Source organism: Coturnix japonica, chromosome 1, assembly GCF_054131305.1.
Source record: "Coturnix japonica strain WE chromosome 1, WE-NBRP24, whole genome shotgun sequence".
Taxonomy (NCBI): domain Eukaryota; kingdom Metazoa; phylum Chordata; class Aves; order Galliformes; family Phasianidae; genus Coturnix; species Coturnix japonica.
In genome coordinates this window covers 175,196,299-175,213,593 of record NC_140663.1, presented here as the reverse complement: position 1 = coordinate 175,213,593, position 17,295 = coordinate 175,196,299, and the positions used below count along the sequence as shown (strand labels likewise).

The 17,295-nt window shown below is 42.2% G+C and overlaps 1 protein-coding gene across 22 annotated transcripts in view; it reads right to left on the bottom strand.

Annotated features, from left to right (window-relative positions):
• The window catches only part of TENM4 (teneurin transmembrane protein 4), a 1,507,827-nt gene that overhangs the window by 94,341 nt on the left and 1,396,191 nt on the right, over window positions 1–17,295 (bottom strand). For all 22 annotated transcript variants that reach the window (XM_085509480.1, XM_032442260.2, XM_015852440.3 and 19 more), the window contains one exon: window positions 8,935–9,151. In XM_085509480.1, the coding sequence (XP_085365606.1) occupies window positions 8,935–9,151 (217 nt within the window). The remainder of the gene's footprint in view (window positions 1–8,934; window positions 9,152–17,295) is intronic.

The following is a 17,295-nucleotide window of genomic DNA, read 5'->3' as shown; positions in this document are numbered from 1 at the left end:
AACGCAGGACACATCAGACTGTCTGTATGTGTTCTAGTACTCCACCTGCAAAATCAGTACTGAGGTGCATCTCCTTCTGGGGACATGGAAAGGATAATTGTAGCAATCTGCTATTTGCTTGCCTAGGGATTTTAACAGTTTCAAGGTACTTCATCTGTGACATTCTGGGAAATGTTCCCAATAAATATAGATTATTGCAGTTGTTTGTTAGAAACACAGTCTGGTGGCTTTAGCTATTGTTACTCGTTTGTTTGATAAGAACACAGGATGCAGCAAAATATACCTTGGCCATGTTGGGTTAAATGCACCTGTCTCACGTCAAACAACTTCAGAGTTGTCTGGTCCTGGACAGACAGAAAAGCTGGTAGGATGCCAGATAAAAGCTAAAGGGCATCACAATCAAACACATGGCCACACAGAGAATGTCTGAGCTGACAGAAGAGGAAAAGAAGAAAACTGCAGAACATACAGATCTTCAAGTTTATTGCTTGTGGCAGTAACCCTGTCAAAAGCTGTCTGTAATAAGAAGCTCTGTCTGGAAAGAAAGCTCTGCCCACTTGTTCCTTAACTGTACCAAAGCATCTCTTGATAGGCTTTTCTTGGTCTGAACTAATTCCTTTCCAGGTTCTCCAGTTTAGCTGTAGGAAAAGCTTAAATTGACAGCTCCTCTGCTGATCTAGAAGTCTTCTGATTTTGGGAGCTAAGGTTAGAAGAAAGAATAGAAAAGGTCCTGATGAAAGGTATTTTTGTTGTTGTTAGAGAAGAAAGGTATGCTCAAATGAAAAAAAAAATAAATAAATTGAGAAGTAGCCATCCAGAAAGACTCCATCATCCCCACGGGTAACACAAGTGTGTTTCTGAAAGGCTATGTCACATGTAGGGCAGTGAGGATTGAAATAATGAATTAGACTCAGCAGAGAACCTTGCCAATAAGGAGAGCACCGGAATGTACCTGTCAGTCTGACATGAGACTGAATGTGTTGATATTCAACCAAGTCCCAACAAGGGATCTGCTAAAGTTGCTCTGGCAGATGTGGTTTGCAGCAGATCTTGTCATTCAACCTTCTGAGAAGCCCGGGAGACCTGGGAGAAAAACACTGTATGATGAAGAGCAAAGTTTAGGAGAGCTCTGACCCGGCTCAGTAAAAGAAAGTCAATGTTACGTTGTTTGCAGCAAGATAGAGGATCTGCTCTGTTTGTTCAACCAGCTCAATGAAGCTCTTTATGAGGTCCCGACACTGAAGGGCTAGGAGATGTTGATGGCTTCTTATGTGTGTAAGGACTTTAATTGTTAACCTTTTTCAAGAAGCCATCAGCACTCTCTGATATTCTACAAAACAAACAGTACACACAGCTGAACAAAACGCTCCAATGAAAACACATTGCTTAAATTGCCTGAAGAAGGGCAGGAGAAAAAAGAATGTAAGGTTTATATGACCATGGCTAATGAAGGCGGTATTCCAAATATTGGAGGAAAGCACTCATTTAATCAATTTACAGTAACACTTTCAGAAATGGATTTGATCATCTTTGTCTCATTAGATGAAGTTTAATCTGGTAATATCAAAAAACAATGGATCTTCTTCATCCGATTTGTTATGTACCCCTGACTGGGCTTGGTTCCATGACTGCTGTCCAGTTTCTCCATCTCCTCACTGTGTGCATCAGCCTCTGCTCTGCCTTGTCAATAATTGGCTCCCAGAAATCTGTGGAGCCATGTTAGTTGGCAATACTGGTGACTGACAGTTCTAGACGATCCAAAGGGAAAAGAACATCCCTTCCAGAAAACACAGTTAAATGATCATTGCTCTCAAAACAGCTCCCTAATGGCTCAGTCTCTAAAGGCACAGGTCTTCACGGGTTTGAAAACTTCTCCCAGTATTTCAGCCTTACTGCCACACTTGATGTGTGCCTTACTCCTCAAGGGATGGAAAGGGGAAGATGAAGGCAGGGTCTGCCTCTCCAATCAGCCAAGCAATGTGGTCACTGCTGGACAGAAATGACATTTGTGCCATCCAAAATATCTTGGGTCTCTGTGCCTCATTGACCCACTAGTTCTGCATTCCCAGATTTTTTCAGTTGAAGTGTAATGGAAAGGTGGGAGGATAAAAGATGCAGGAAAGATGTCCAGCCACAAGGAAATGAAGAGGAAAAGGCATTGACACTGGTCTTTGAAATTATTAGACCAGCTCCAACTATAACGTGGAAGTGAAAGTATCTTAGAAAAGTGATTTATAGGAAATACAAGGCCTATAAAGTTGGTCTGTGCTTCACTGCAAAGTTTCAGTGCAAAATCCCTTTATTCACAGCGTGGTTGGCTAAGAAGTGCTTTAAAAGCTGATGATTCTTTCCTTCACTTCAGTACGACCAAAGAAACACAGCCCTGCAAGGAAACAGAACCATGCTCTCATTTTGTTAGACCTGTAAAATCCATGTCAGGTTCAGCAGCTCACGAGATAATTTTTGCACCTAATGCTGAATTATGCTCATTTCATATTTTTTTTAGAGGTGATCCTATAATCATTATTTCTATGAGAGGTAAAGACTTTATAGTGCAATAACTGCCAGAGATGAATAATGTATTTGTGTCAAGTCATCAACAATAAAAAAAAAGTCTGTGGATCTTGCTATTTCTGTGTTATTTTATGGCTGGTATTTATGTTTTAAGCTATGGCCACCTATTCAGCTCTGCAGAAAACACAAAATAAATGCCATTCCTCCCATTGAATTGAAGGCACCGTGAAAGCAAAACTGAACAGGACAGAAGAAATACATTATTGCCACGTTAATAATAAGATGAGCTCTGGTTTTGGTGACACGGGGAAAGCTCTTTAACTACACGTAGCCCTTCTGATTGCTTTGTGGTGATCCAAAGGAATTAGGAGGAAAAAAAATATGATACTATAAAATAGAAAAGATTTTTTGATTGTGGCTTTAAAACCAATCTAACAAGCAAATGTCACGCTCAAAGGACACACTTTTCCTGACGAATGGAAATGGTTGACAACCTCAGTAGGACTCAGCTGTTCGTATCCAACAGCTCCAGGCTGCTGCCCAGCGCTGATCTGGCGTGGCAGAGCATCACCCCAGCAGTGCAAAGCCAATGGGATCAGCTTGCCCTGAGCAGCTTGAGGCAGGAAAACAGATTTTGTGCTGAGGAGGCTGAGGGTGCCCCAGCGGTCCTGTTTGCACATGGATTACCAGACTTGTGCAGAAGCAAGGCAGCAAGCAGCTTGGGGCAGGAAGCTCCAACTTTTTGAAGGATAAATGGGTCTAAGTGCCACGTGAGAATCATTACAGCCACGAGTTTATATTTTCTTTGGAGGAGACATAATGAAATAATCAAATCATTCCATTGAACAGGATGCAATGTTTCTAGTGAAGTTATTAAACTGAACAGAGCTACTGACTCAGCTCAGGGCTATCACGCCAGGCATGTCTATTAAGGAGCAATATAAAACAATGGGTGTATGGGCTGCTTGTTTCCAGGGACTGTATCTTGAATACTGAATAAATATTAATCAAATATCTACGTGCCAGATACAAGAAAATACATCAGCACCTATAGCATTGTTCAGACTCCAAAAGCCAAATGTGCACAACAGCATGTTCATAATTCTGGAGGTACTGAACTCATTAAGTAAGTTTTGCTTTTTTGCTAGGGAATTTTGAAGGCTTGAGCTTTGTTTGCTGCACACCCCAAAAGTTCCCAGGTCCACTGACATTACAAGAGCTTCAAGGTCCCACAGGCTCCAGACACAGGTCATCCATGTTGGTCTCCCAAGGTGATGGACATAGGATGGACATGAGACTCCATCTGCATGTCAAAGGCCAGGACGCTCAAATTAAGTGTGCCAGTTGGGTCTGCCCTTATCTCTGCTTCTTCCCTTCACATTTTCCATTTCCAATCTGTTTTGTTGGCTATATACATGGAATGCTATTTTACCCTTCATATAATGCCAGTATTTTTTAAAATATCCTTCCAGTTTTGAGCATTTCTTTCCCCACTGAGAGGAGAAATCAATAGTTTAATGTATACTAACAGAGAAAAGATGAATTCATAATTTGTCAAGTATGACTTTTTCTTGTAGAAGTTCCTAGAAAATCCAGTGTAAGAGCGCTTGGTAATGAATACTCAATAATTTCTAGTATTTGTTAAAAATTGAATCTCAGCTTCTCTAATGACTGCACATAGAATTTCCTTTCACTGCCACCTGTGAAAAGGGGAATATAATGGCATTATGATAGTGCTACGTTACGAGAAGAAACATAAAAAAATGGTAGGAACTTTTCTTTCATAGAATCCTGAGGGTAAAAATGCCATAAAATGGAAGTAGGTAGCTGCATACTATGCATTAATTCATTATATGGAAATAATGTCATGTTCAACTCAAAATTACTGCGAGCTGCAATAATGCCATGGTCTATAATTTGAAATGAAAAGAGAAAGGCAAACATTGAAAAGACACACACACACACATATATATACCCTGTATACTCAAAAAAAAAATAAAAAATTATAAGTTTTAAAAGCATACTTTCCTGCATGTAAGGGAGATAATTTCTAAAATAATATCTGCCAGGTCTTTGAAAATTCCTCATTATTCTATATTTCAAAAAGCTCTGATTTGTTGCTTATAAGTAGTTCATTTATGCAGAAAGAAACAAAAGTAGAAGGATGCCCTTGGAAGACAGTGAAGCTGAGATGATTTGAAGAGGTGCTGTGTTAGTCTGGTTTAAAATACAGAAAAATAGGACCCAATTCTCACAGCCAGGTAAAGGAGTGTAGGTACCATCCCTTGCCTTGAACGCTCACTGCCCCTCCTGTGGGGTCAGTAAGGTGCATTATCTGCCTGGAGGCACAAGGAGGTGGAGGGAATGTGCAAACTTCACTTTGCCCAGAAACTGACTAGTTTTCTATTTAAACTACTGATCCAAGGGCAATAAGAGGCTGCTCTTGCAGATGATATCAGATCCTGCTCTCTTCGTAACTCAGCCGGCTACTTCTAGATGCCCATTTAATTGAGATGTGTTAATACAGAATCACAGAATCGCAGAATGACCCGGGTTGGAAGGGACCTCAAGGATCATGTAGTTCCAACCCCCCTGCCTAGCAGGGCCACCAAACATACACCTTTACTAGATCAGGTTGCCCAGGGCCCCGTCCAACCTGGTCTTAAACACCTCCAAGGATGGGGCATCCACAACCTCCCTGGGCAGCCTGTTCCAGGACCTAACCACTCTCCTAGTAAAGAACTTCCCCCTAACATCCAACTAAATCTTCCCTCTTTTAACTTAAAACCATTTCCCCATAACTTAAAACCATTTCCCCTTAATACATCTGCCAGCGAGTACATACGCACAAAACACGACAAAAATAAGGGGTTCAAACTACATTTTCTTTAAAAATCACCTGATATATATATATGCATATATATATATATTTGCAAATATACTTTACAAAAAACGTCATTTCTGTGTATGGTTTTCTGAGATAACTTAATCCTGTGCCGACACTCAGCATAAAGAACTCCATGCTCAGGACTTCAGACTGTTCTTGCCACTTTCTGACACTGCCCCTCAAAAGAGAATAAAGATATCATGTGTCCTACTTGAAAGTCAACAACTTGACACCACCACATCTTGTGCTGCTCCTTATGGTGATGGACAACTAAGAATGGCTTAAAAACAAAAAGCAAACAGCAAGAGTAAGTGGTTTCAAAATCGATACCCAAACGATCAAGTAGCAGAAGAGCACTTGTTATCTGTTCATCAAAATGATGTGAAAAGACATTCTGTGCATTTAGAATTTAATTTAGCTCCTTGCTTTATCATCATAAACACTCATTTCAATATGGGCAATGATTATTTTTTTCTTCCCAAACATGAATAATATATAATTGCTGGTATTTTGGAGGAGATAAGGTCTTTACCTTTATCCATATGGGTAATTTATCATTGTCTTTATTTTTCCTCTGCAGTGGTGAGAGAGCTTGTCAGCTCAGCTTGTTCTTAAAAAGCTGGAGTGTAATTCAATAATAAATTCACTCAAAGGCTAGCTGTCATGAGGCATTCACTTATTTGTATCCATTAGGTGATCCGCACTGCTGTTCTCTCTAAAGGATAGCTAAGCTGCATCTCTGAAGCTTGGGAAAGACACTGCATATGGATTCAATCATCTTCACTTTGCTGCCTTTCCTGCATAGGCCATACAGGAATGCAAATGGGATGTGTTGTTAACAGCACCTTCCTAACTAGCATGCTTTGTGAAATCTCTGATCTAAAAGACATCACTGGTGTCTGAAAGACATCAGCCATGTGGCAGACAGGATGTCCTCTCATTTCACCTCTGCTTATGGGACTATTCATAGCAAGTGGCATGGACTGAACACTCCAGTTAGACCCCATGAAGGCACTTGGATGGAAGTGGGACATCTCAAGCCTCGCAATCAAACAATCAAAGAACCATAGAATCACAGAATGGCTTAGGTTGGAAGGGCCCTCAATGATCAGTGAGCTCCAATCCCTGCCATGGGCTGGTTGCCCCCCACCAGCTCAGGTTGCCCAGGGCCCCATCCAGTCTGGCTTTGGGTGCTCCAAGGATGGGACACCACAGCTCTCTGGGCAGTGTATTGTCTTGATCTGCACCAAGGAGGAAAAGACTTCATGAATCACAGTGGCAGCAATGGAATAGTGTCCCAAAAATGTAATGTCATTTTTAGGAACTCAACAGACCCAGTAACCCCAGACTGTGTACTGCAGTGCTGTCTCATGGGAACATGCATCTTTTATTGGAGTCTTCTACTGTTATTTGCAACTGTTCTTGTGACGAGTCAGATTTTTAACTTGAAAGATGCAGTACGATTACAGTCTAAGGTGGTAAGTCTGTGGAGCATGTCTGGTAATATACTCCCTATGTTGATATTTTAAGAATGGCTACCTTAACAATCATCACTATCTCTGTATAATTCTTTGTGTTAAACAGAACAAGGAGCTTCATTTATTAGTTCCACTGTAGTTAATGAAAAGCAATCATTAAAACCCTTCCTATTGATTTGAATCTCTGCATTCCCTCACTCTAGAAATCTATATGCCAGATAAACATTTCTGCTTGCGGGTGCTCCTGAATCCTGAGCACTTAGCTGGATGCTTACAGATGGAAAGTAATTCCTTCCTACATAGAGATCTACTATTAGTTCTATGAACCACACATATCTCTTATAGGAATTTATGCAGCCCTAATGACAGTGTTTCGGTTCTCTGCTGGTGCTCCCAGAAGCAAATTCAATGTAGAATGAGAAATTCTCATTTTTCCCCCTAACCTCTGTGTGCTGCTGAATGCAAGTAGCCTTTAAAGAGAAGCTGCAAAATGGTATTACGCATGCATGTTGACTTCTAGCATTCTTTAGCTGTACAGGAAAATTTGTTAAACTCAATATATATGCTGCTGAAATACTCTAGTTATCAAATAAGGCAGTTACATGTGGCCCTGGTGCCACAGTCCACTGAAGAAAGACTTCCAAACGTGAATTCAACCGATGCTACAACTCTAAATATATCAGAAAATGAAACTGTGAGTACAAACAATTTTGTATTCCATGACCTGATTTTAGAGCAACAAATTACAACAACTGACAACAGAGGATTCACTGGTCTAGCATTTAGTTCAGAGCCCAGGCTGCTCAGTGCCCAGAACGTGCAATCTTGAGAATGCTGGCAGAGGAAAACTGTTTGCTACAGAATGACTGTTTGGCCTTAATCTGAATCATTGCCATTAGCTTTCATGAAGAGCTTGGCAGCAAGACAAATCAGAGGGACTATCACATTAGGCCAGTTCACACCTGAGAACAGGCTGAAGACCACTGCAGGTGTCAATATGTGGGAGGTGGTACCCACTGGATGCTGGCAATGTCCCTTCTTCAAAGAGCATTTGGTTACACCCAAAGGGCCTGAGAGGCCTGCTGAGATGCAAGTACTGAAATAACTACCAGCAGGAACATGAGGATTGTATAGCTTCAGAACCAAGCTATTCACTGCTACGCATGGGAAAGCTGACAGTAAGCAGTTAATGACTGGGTGGAATTAAGCGGAGTTCAAATGTAAGCGTTGAGAACCACCTCGTGGCTCAGGGTCACCACTTCTGAAAGGCAGCACTGGGAGCAGACACTGAATGATCTAAGAAACTGATGCCCCAGGGTATGTATTGTGGCGTTCTGCTTCAGGCATATGGTTTTAAAGGGACTGTCTCCCCTGACAAGACAGGAATATCTTTAAACAAATGCCTGAAATGCAGTCAGAGACCTGAGCTACACATGATTTGGCAGTTCCTATCTCTTGATGAGGAATGCAGTGAAAAAGAATGTCTCAGTATTAAAATCAATGTATATCCCACTTGATGGTTTATGTCAGAAGTCACTTTTAACAGCCCTCCCTGGACTGTTAGATTTTCTCCAGGCTTTTGGAGGCCATACTATAGATTTTAAAGTTTGTGTTAGTTCCCCTCTCTGTTGGCTCTGTCAAATCTGTGTTTAACGTGGTAGACATTGCTGTTTACTGAACACTTACTAAGTACTTCTGGAAAGTGCTGAATAAATGGCTTTCACTCTGAGAATAGAGAAGGTAGGACGTGTAACTCCTGGGAGAGAAGCATCTTTCTTACTGGATAGCGTAAGTTTCCATAGTATCATAGAATATCTTGAATCAGAATATTCTGAGTAGGAAAAGTCCCATAAGGATCACTGAGTCCTATTGAAGATGAAGAGACATCCACCAGAATTACATCAGCCTAGACATTTTTCACAGATCTACTTCCCTGAGACCTTTCCTGTGTTCTGCATCTTGCTAATGTTCCTTCTCAAAGCAATTTGTCATTTCACATCTTACCATGGCCAAGTGGCTCACACTGTTATTGAAGAAAAATCAAACTTCACTTACCCTCCTTCGAAGGGATTGTCTCCTGGGATGATGTGAGTGCTGTCTTTGCCAATCAGGAACTTGATCCGATCATAGAACGAATGCAGGCTCTGCTGGGAGATGGGTGCTTGTGTCTCCTGGATGATATCTAGGGGGTCTGGGGAGCCCAGGCACAGTGCGTTGACATGGCACAGGGGCTGCAAGCAGCAGTCTGGGTCCATGCAATCCACCAGTCCATCTGCAGAAGGATAAGGAAGATTTTAGAGCAAATGGAACACGGAACGTGGCAGACTTCAGGGTGCAAGAGCTCTTTATAATGCTCACATAGGGATACCTGAACTTTACACTTGCACAGAGCAATGCATTTTCCTTTCAGACTCTAAAAAGAGCATCAAATGAGTCAACAGTTGAATAGGATGATCTTAGTGTTCTTTTCCAACCTTAATGATTCCATGTTGCTATAAATTCAAATTAACATGTATGTACACAAGAAAACATATACATACACATAAGATCAGGATTTAAAGAAACCATATTTGAGGTTGATTTTGAGATACACCATTTCCCCTTTTGGTCACTGAGATGACTACACAGACCTTCCAAGGTTTCTGCTGTCTTTTGCTTTCTGTTCATGGATCAGTGACTTTCATACAGTGTTCCCATTCCCTTTACAAACAGCAGAACAACTAAATCACACCCAAGGTAACAGTTCTTACAGCAGGATTCAATAGTGGAGAAAGCCATGGTATCTACAGTGTCTATAAAGAGATCTACACATCCAAACCACTAGAGATTCTGGCTAGGTAATGAGAAGGCAGAGATTTATCTGGGAATGTTTGGTCTCTGTTGGAATTTGTCACAGTTATTTCATGCAGATACAGAAAACCAGACAACTCAAAACTCTAAGTATATAAATCCTGTATTTTTATCAACAATGCATTAAAAATAACAAAATAATATCATTGGACATACATGAAAGAAGCTTGGTTGGTGTCAGTGTAGTAGATGGATACTCTATATATCAGGGAATCCCCCTTCACATCTAGCATCCTACTGACAACTTCAGTAAGAAATGAATGTGTTTTGAGAGCAAAACTGTCCTGAGAGGGTAGGTTCCTTCTGAAGTGGGATGAGATTTGGAGTTGGAAGGTGCTAGATGGGCCGTGGGCAACCTGATCTAGTGTCTGATTTAGGAGTGTCAACCCTGCCCACAGCAAAGGGGTTGGAACTATAAGATCTTTGAGGTCCATCCACCCAAGTCATTCTATGATTCTGTGACTGTATTTTCTGTGTCAAGGAAACAGTAAAGGAAGGCAAACCTGTCTGTCATTATTACAGGCTATGAGCTTCAGTTTCCTCCCAGTTACACTGGTGTGAATTAGAAACCCTTTGTTATTGGTACTACTTTGAATTTACTGCGATGTACATAGGATGAGAATCTGATCTGTTATTATTTCTGCAGTATTTATGATGGCTTACATGTCATGCACTGGGATTCTCTTGAGTTATACTTGTCTTGGAAGATTTTAGTGCCATAAAGCATCACTTGCAACGCCATCTCATGTGGCCACCCTCGCAAAGAAGAGCAGAAAGAAAGCCTGTTGAGTGCTCCCAGAGCTTCTGGCCTACGTGTGGGTCAAAGTGGGAGAAAAATCTGCTCCATGCACACAAGCACACACACATCGAGCCATTTCTACAAGTGCTCTGCACCTGCTATTAACGATAATGGGAGACTAGCAAAAGTGCTTTCCAAAACCCCATCCATTATCCTTACCTCTGTCTGTTCTGATATCAATACATCTTTATAACTCCTCACAAAATTGCCACAAAAATTTATCAGCTCGGGCACAAAATCTACCCATCTGCCTTCTCTCTTGATGACTTGTGATAATGAAAAAGAACTAATTACATTTTATTTGCCTATTAAAAAAAAGCCCAAAAAACCCGACTCGCTGCAGATGATTAGGCCAGGAGGATTCTGGAAGGTCAAATCTCAGATGGAATCTGAGATACTGTTCAAGAACAGAGACCTGCATAGATGTAATTTGCTTATCCATCGCTACGTCCCCCCCCCCCCCCCCAAAAAAAAAGACATGTAAAAGCAAAAAACAAAAACAAAAACAAAAACAAACCAACTGTTACTGCACTGATTATAGTTTCAAGGAAGATATAATGTTGTCATTATCTCCTCCACGTTAATAATGTTCTCTACTATGAAGACAATGTAGTGAGAGGATGGCAAACCAGCTGCCCCATACCTCTTCATTACTGTCTTCATTTCAGATGTCAGAAATGTGTTTGGGGACCTGAATCTGCGAGACAGAAAGCAACTGTTGCCTTTGTAGGAAAAAAAAGTAGAGAAATATTTTAAGAACAGATGCACGGGACAGTGTTTAGTATGATGGCAGTGATGAGGCCTCGCCTACAGATGAGCTTAGCAATTAATGTGTTTCAAGCCTGTATACAGTAAGCTGGAGGTAATTACACCACAGAGATTTGCTATTGTCACCTTAGATCCACTCAAGCCCTCAAGAGCTGAAATGGAATTTACCTACTCATACAACAGCATTTTCAGGGCAATACTTTTAGTTAGGTTGGAAAACTGAAAGGCCATTTTTGGGAGGCACAGAGAACAGTGAGAGTTAAAGCAGATTAGGGGAGATTCAGACTGACTAGAAGGAAGAAGTTTTTTACAGTAGGGGTAGTGAGTCGCTGGAACAGCTTGCCTGGAGAGATGGTGGATGCCCTGTCCTTGGAGACACCCAAGGTCAGACTGGACAGGGCTCTGAGCACCTGATGGAGCTGTAGGTGTCCCTGCTCACTGGGGAGTTGGGCTAGATGGCGTTTACAAGTTCCTTCCAACTCAAACAATTCTATGGTTTTACAACAAGTAGCAATGGGCTTTTGAAAGCAGGAGCTCCCTTGTACTACATATAGCCACGATATAGAATCATAAAGTTTAGAAAAGACCTCTAAAATCATCTAGTCCAACCATCAGCCCATCCCACCATGCCCACTAACCATGTCCCTCAGTGCCTCATCAACCCTTTTCAGAGAGGGTGACTCCACCACCTACACATCTCCCTGGGCACCTGCTCCAATGCATTACCACCCTTTCTGAGATGAAATGCTTCCTAATATCCAATCTGTACTTCCCCTGGTACAACTTAAGACCATTACCTCTTGTTCTGTTGTTACCCAGGATGTGATCAGATCAATAGGGTCTCCCCTAAGCCTCCTCCTTTCCAAACTGAACCATCCCGGTTCCCTCAGCCATATGACCATGGCACCTCAGACCAGAGAAGAAATGCGTTGTTGAATTATACCAATGCAAGACTGAAAGTGCATTCTAGAGCATTTGCAATAGTTTATATGTTTTAGGGTCACAAAGGCTACTCTGATCTGCTTGTCAGACTGCTATATACAAGCTGCTCATTTTTCCCCCAGAACTGGATTAAAGCCTGTCTTTTAGAAAGATATCTCATATTTCAAAGACATCTGATTACAGTGAGTCCACCGCTTCCTCCGGTAAGCCATTCAGATGTTTAATTACTGCTAGGAAACTGCATCTTATTTCAAGGTTGAATTTGTCTAACTCTCATATCTCACAGCCGAACATGTTTTTTTTTTTGCCTTCACAAGGTAACCAATATCCTTCTGCACTGCAGGATCAGATGCATTTTCCATGTGCAAGTCTTGCCACGCAGAGCAGCAAGTTATTCCAACCCCACTTCTGAACAGCTGAACAAGACTAAGGTTCTTGTTTATTTTCCAGCTGCCAGATTTAGATTTTTTAGTGATTTCACCTGGGGCCATTAACACTAGGCACAAAACAATTGAGGCAGCAATACTGGGTAGAGAAGAGAAAGCAATTCCCTACTTTTGTGTTGGTTATTGTTGTAATTTTTCTTCTAATGCTAAGGTTTACAGAAGCCTTTTAGCAACAGTGTTGTGCTTAGAACTCATGTTGAGAGAATTATCTCCCACGATCTCTAAATCCTTCTCTGAGCCACTGCCTTTCAAGTGTCCCCCAGCCCATAAGGATCACATGCTTGCTTTGTTCCCAGGGGTATTACCTTGCATTCTGCTGCCTTAAGACACATTCTGTTGGATTCTGACGGCGTAGTGATGTGAGTCAGATCACTCTGTATCAAAATGATCTGGGTGTGTATTTATCAGCATATCAAGCATGATATGGTGACATATGGTAACAGGAAGATTTTATCAGGAAAGATTTAAACTACACTCAACAATGCTGAATGGGGCTGGATGTAACAGGCAATTCCAAGGAGCCCATCTAGAAAAAGATCCAACCACAGATACCATTCATTAAACAAATGAATTCAGAGATCTGTTACTGTGCCAGATTTTAAGCCATCTTGTGTTCTTTTGCATTTCCATCTAAAACGAATCACTACATCTTTGAGATGTTTTCAGCATGTTTCTTACTGGTGTTGCAGACAGCTGTTCCATCTCATGTCCTCAAACACCTCCTTTTCTTATCTTCCCCATAGCAGCTTTTTGCCCTGTATTCTTAAAAGTCAGAGTGCATAGACAGAGAGGGATGCATTCTGACTGCCTACCACCGGTGTGTAGCTCACATCAATTTCTTTCTGCCGGCAGAGGATGGGGCCAGTTTTGGTATTCAGCAGTTTTTCTCAGTCATTGCTATCCTGGCTTTCTTTTAAAACATTCTGACTAGAGCAACTGGGGCAGCTAAGTTAGATCTCGGCAATGGATCTGAATGCTGACTTTATTCAGAATGAGTTTCACAAGTTTCTCAGTGTCATGGCAGCCTTCTAAAAATACTCACCTGGATGCCAAATGTAAGATGACCTAAAATGATGTGGCTTTCAGACACTGCATGTGGCCCATCACTTTTTGAATATCAAAACCTTCATGACATTTTGTGAACCACCTAGAACAATTAGTTTTGAAGATCTAGAGCTGCTGGGGTTGGTGTGGAGAGTCAGGCCTGTGTCTGATGGAAGACTCAGGTGCCCTGGAGGAAAGTGCCTTATGCTCTTAGGTATCCACCACACACTGAGTTGATGGATACAAGCCAAAAAAAACCCACCAAACAACCAAACCCAAACCTCTGACAAACAAACTGAAGGTGTTCCAGATGTGTTATGAATCATAGAATAGCCTGGGTTGAAAAGGACTACAATGATCATCTGGTTTCAACTCCCCTGCTATGTGCAGGGTCGCCAGCCACCAGACCAGGCTGTCCAGAGCTACATCCAGCCTGGCCTTGAATGCCTCCAGGGATGGGGCATCCACAGTTTCCTTGGGCCACAACCCCTGTGCTCCATGGACTGCTGCTACACTTGCTGGCTCACAAATCCCACAGGAGTCCGGGTTTCAAGTCCCTCAACCACCACCATGCAGTGCCAGCAAAGCCTCCAGGAGCAGAATTGCACACGGAAGCAAAGGACTGGTTTTGAGAGAATGCTTTTGCAGTAAACAAGATCAGCTGAGAGCTAATAAAATTTCAAATTAGCTGTGACTTTTCATGGCCCCACAATTGTGTTGGCTGATTTAATGGGCAGCGCCTTAGCTCACTGAGATTGAATAATGGAGCATTTCTACAGAGTTATGGATGCTGCAACAAAAATCTGTCATGCTAACATCAACAACGGAATGCAAATAACTTTCATCTGGGAGTGTTATTATGTGTTTAAGCTGGCTCTGACAGGTGCTGCATGTCAAGTGTCAGGATAGAACAGGCAGGCCACACATAGGGACAGACCTGCTGGTACATGGAGCACACGTGACAAATTCAAGCATTGCTCCTGCTGAAGACAAGTAGAGTTTTTGCCACTGATTGCAGTGGGAAGAACTCAGGGAGAAGCTGTATAGGTGAAGCAGGAGTAGGAAGAAAAGAACAGTGAAAACACATTGCCTTACAGCAATATTTTCGCTACCACTGAAAGCATAAGATGCACTGATTGCACCTCATTCAGTTCTTGCCTTTCATTCTTCTTCCTGTATCATTCACCAGACAACAGTATCACCTTTCATGAGCACACTGTGTTACCTTGTGATGCTTTTGGATGCATTAATAGGAGAGTTTGTATGGGGAGGGTTTAAAACTAAGGCATTCAGATGTAGAGGTAACATAATGTACTATCCTCACCCTTAAGCAAATCAAATTTTACCCTTCCAGCATCAGCTTGAGCTCTCCCCAAACACAGGCTAAAGGAATGTCTCAGTATTTCTGCAGAAAACACAAGTTATTGTTCTTGTGAATGCATGGGTTCCGGGCAGCTTACAAAAGTAATGATGTTCTGCCCTGAGCTGAGGACTGATACTTCATTTACCTCTCGTGGATCTGGGGAATTAATAACTTTTCCTCTTGGGCTTTGCAGAGAACAGTTTTACCCATTCAACAAAAGAGGTGTAGCTTTTTGGTTTACTGTGAGGAAGGAGTAGGAAATACAAAACAAATGTGAGGAACAATAGCAATGTCCCTGTGATCATGTTAGATATTTCTGTTCTCTTAGCTCCTTCTATTCTACCTCCTCTGTTTTGATTTTACTTGAGTAAGGTTCTCACTGGCTGAATCCTAAATAAATTAGATTGCTGGCTCCCTGGGAAAGGAATTGCCCTAACATCTTTCCCTAATATTTGCAGGTTCAAAATCGTATAGTCATATGTAACATCAATCATGTATTTGTATTGCAGCACTCCTTGGGCTTTAGTGCAGAAAAAGAGCCCTGCTGTGCCAAGCACTACAGAAAACAGAAGAATAATGCAGAAAGTCCATTCTAATCCAGCACTATGTTCTTATTTAAAGAACATCTGAAACAAAACAAAACAGAATGGAATGGAGCAGGAGGAGGAAATGACAGGAAACATATGATAATCACTACTAGCTGACCATAAACCAGGACTATAATAATGTGGTTAGAGTCTACAAGTTTACAGAATCTCCCAGATCACCACTGCTGTGTTACTGCAGCTGGCTTCATGGGATTTCCCTTCTGTAGACGGACTTTTAGCAAGGGGAGTTACCCACTGCACTGGAATCACAGAATCACAGCATATCCTGAATTGGAAGAGACCCACAAGGATCACTGAGTCCAACCCCTGCCTGGCCACACACAGCACCACCCAAACCCAAATACAATGTCTGAGAGTGGTGTCGCAATGCTCCCTGAGCTCCATCAGCTCAGGGCTGTGCCCACTGCCCTGGGCAGCCTGTTCCATGCCCATCACTCTCTGGGGCACAGCCTTTTCCTCACCCCCCCCCCCCCGATACAGCTCCAAAAGCATCACAGAAACCAAGCAATTTATGTTTGGAGTGGAATTCCATCAGATGCTGAAGGCATGTGAGAGCCCTTTCACGCAGAAGGGACTGGCTTTCAGACGCTGCAGAAAGCAGAGGTTGCTTAATGTGATCGATAGCCAAGAAATGCTGTACCTGAAGCTGAGTCCTTCAGGAACCAGCATACCTCTGAGAAAGAGGGGCCCTGAGCTTAGGAAAAAAGTGGATGAGCAATGGGTTCACACTCTCATCAGATAACATACTCTTAGCTCAGATCTCTTTGCACCAAGGTGCATTTCTTAAAAGGGCTGTAAGCGTTAAGCCAATGCTGAAATGGTCATCCTAACATATTCTGCTGACTGATTCCACAGCAGTTCAAGAAATCACCTTGGCACACCTTGGAAAGTAGTCTCAGATCACTCAGATACAGGCATGTTTTTCCAGTCCCCATCACAAGGAAAGCAGCCATGCATTCTGTGCACCCATGACAGTACGTGACCTGACACACTTAAGAGCAAACCCTGAGGTTTCTAAGGGGAATGTCTGCCCCAAAGGGTATGCAAGAGTTTGCTTCAAGTGCTAAAGCAGGTCTGGCAGAGCTTCTTTGAGCTTCTTTCAGAATGGGTGCCCACACTCTTCTAAGTTTATTGCAGAAGGGCCTTGCAATATGCATGTTCAAGCCTGTCTTTTCTGAAAACAGTTCACATCAGCTTTTGTTACATCTTGTATACCAGCAGTGCTTCCTTCCCATCTGCAATTTGCTTCGCCTCAGCAGAAAACGAAACATTTATTTAGGAAAAGTGGTCATTTTCAGTGTTTCTCAATCTATTAACCAAAAGAATTCCGTTAAGGAACAGTTATAAGGAGTAGGAACAGCCCAAGCTGCCAAGGCAAACCACAGCCACTGCTAGACACTCACTTCACAGCACATCATCCTTGCTAACAGCACTATGTGCTTCTGGATGCTGCAGTGCCCAGCTTCACACCGCTCTCCTGACAGCCCCAGTGCTAACAGCCAGCAGCAGGTGCTACACGAGTGTTACCATCCAATAGAGGATCAGCGAGCTGCTGAAACCCGCAAATGTGAACATGTCATGTTGTTCCCTTATTTG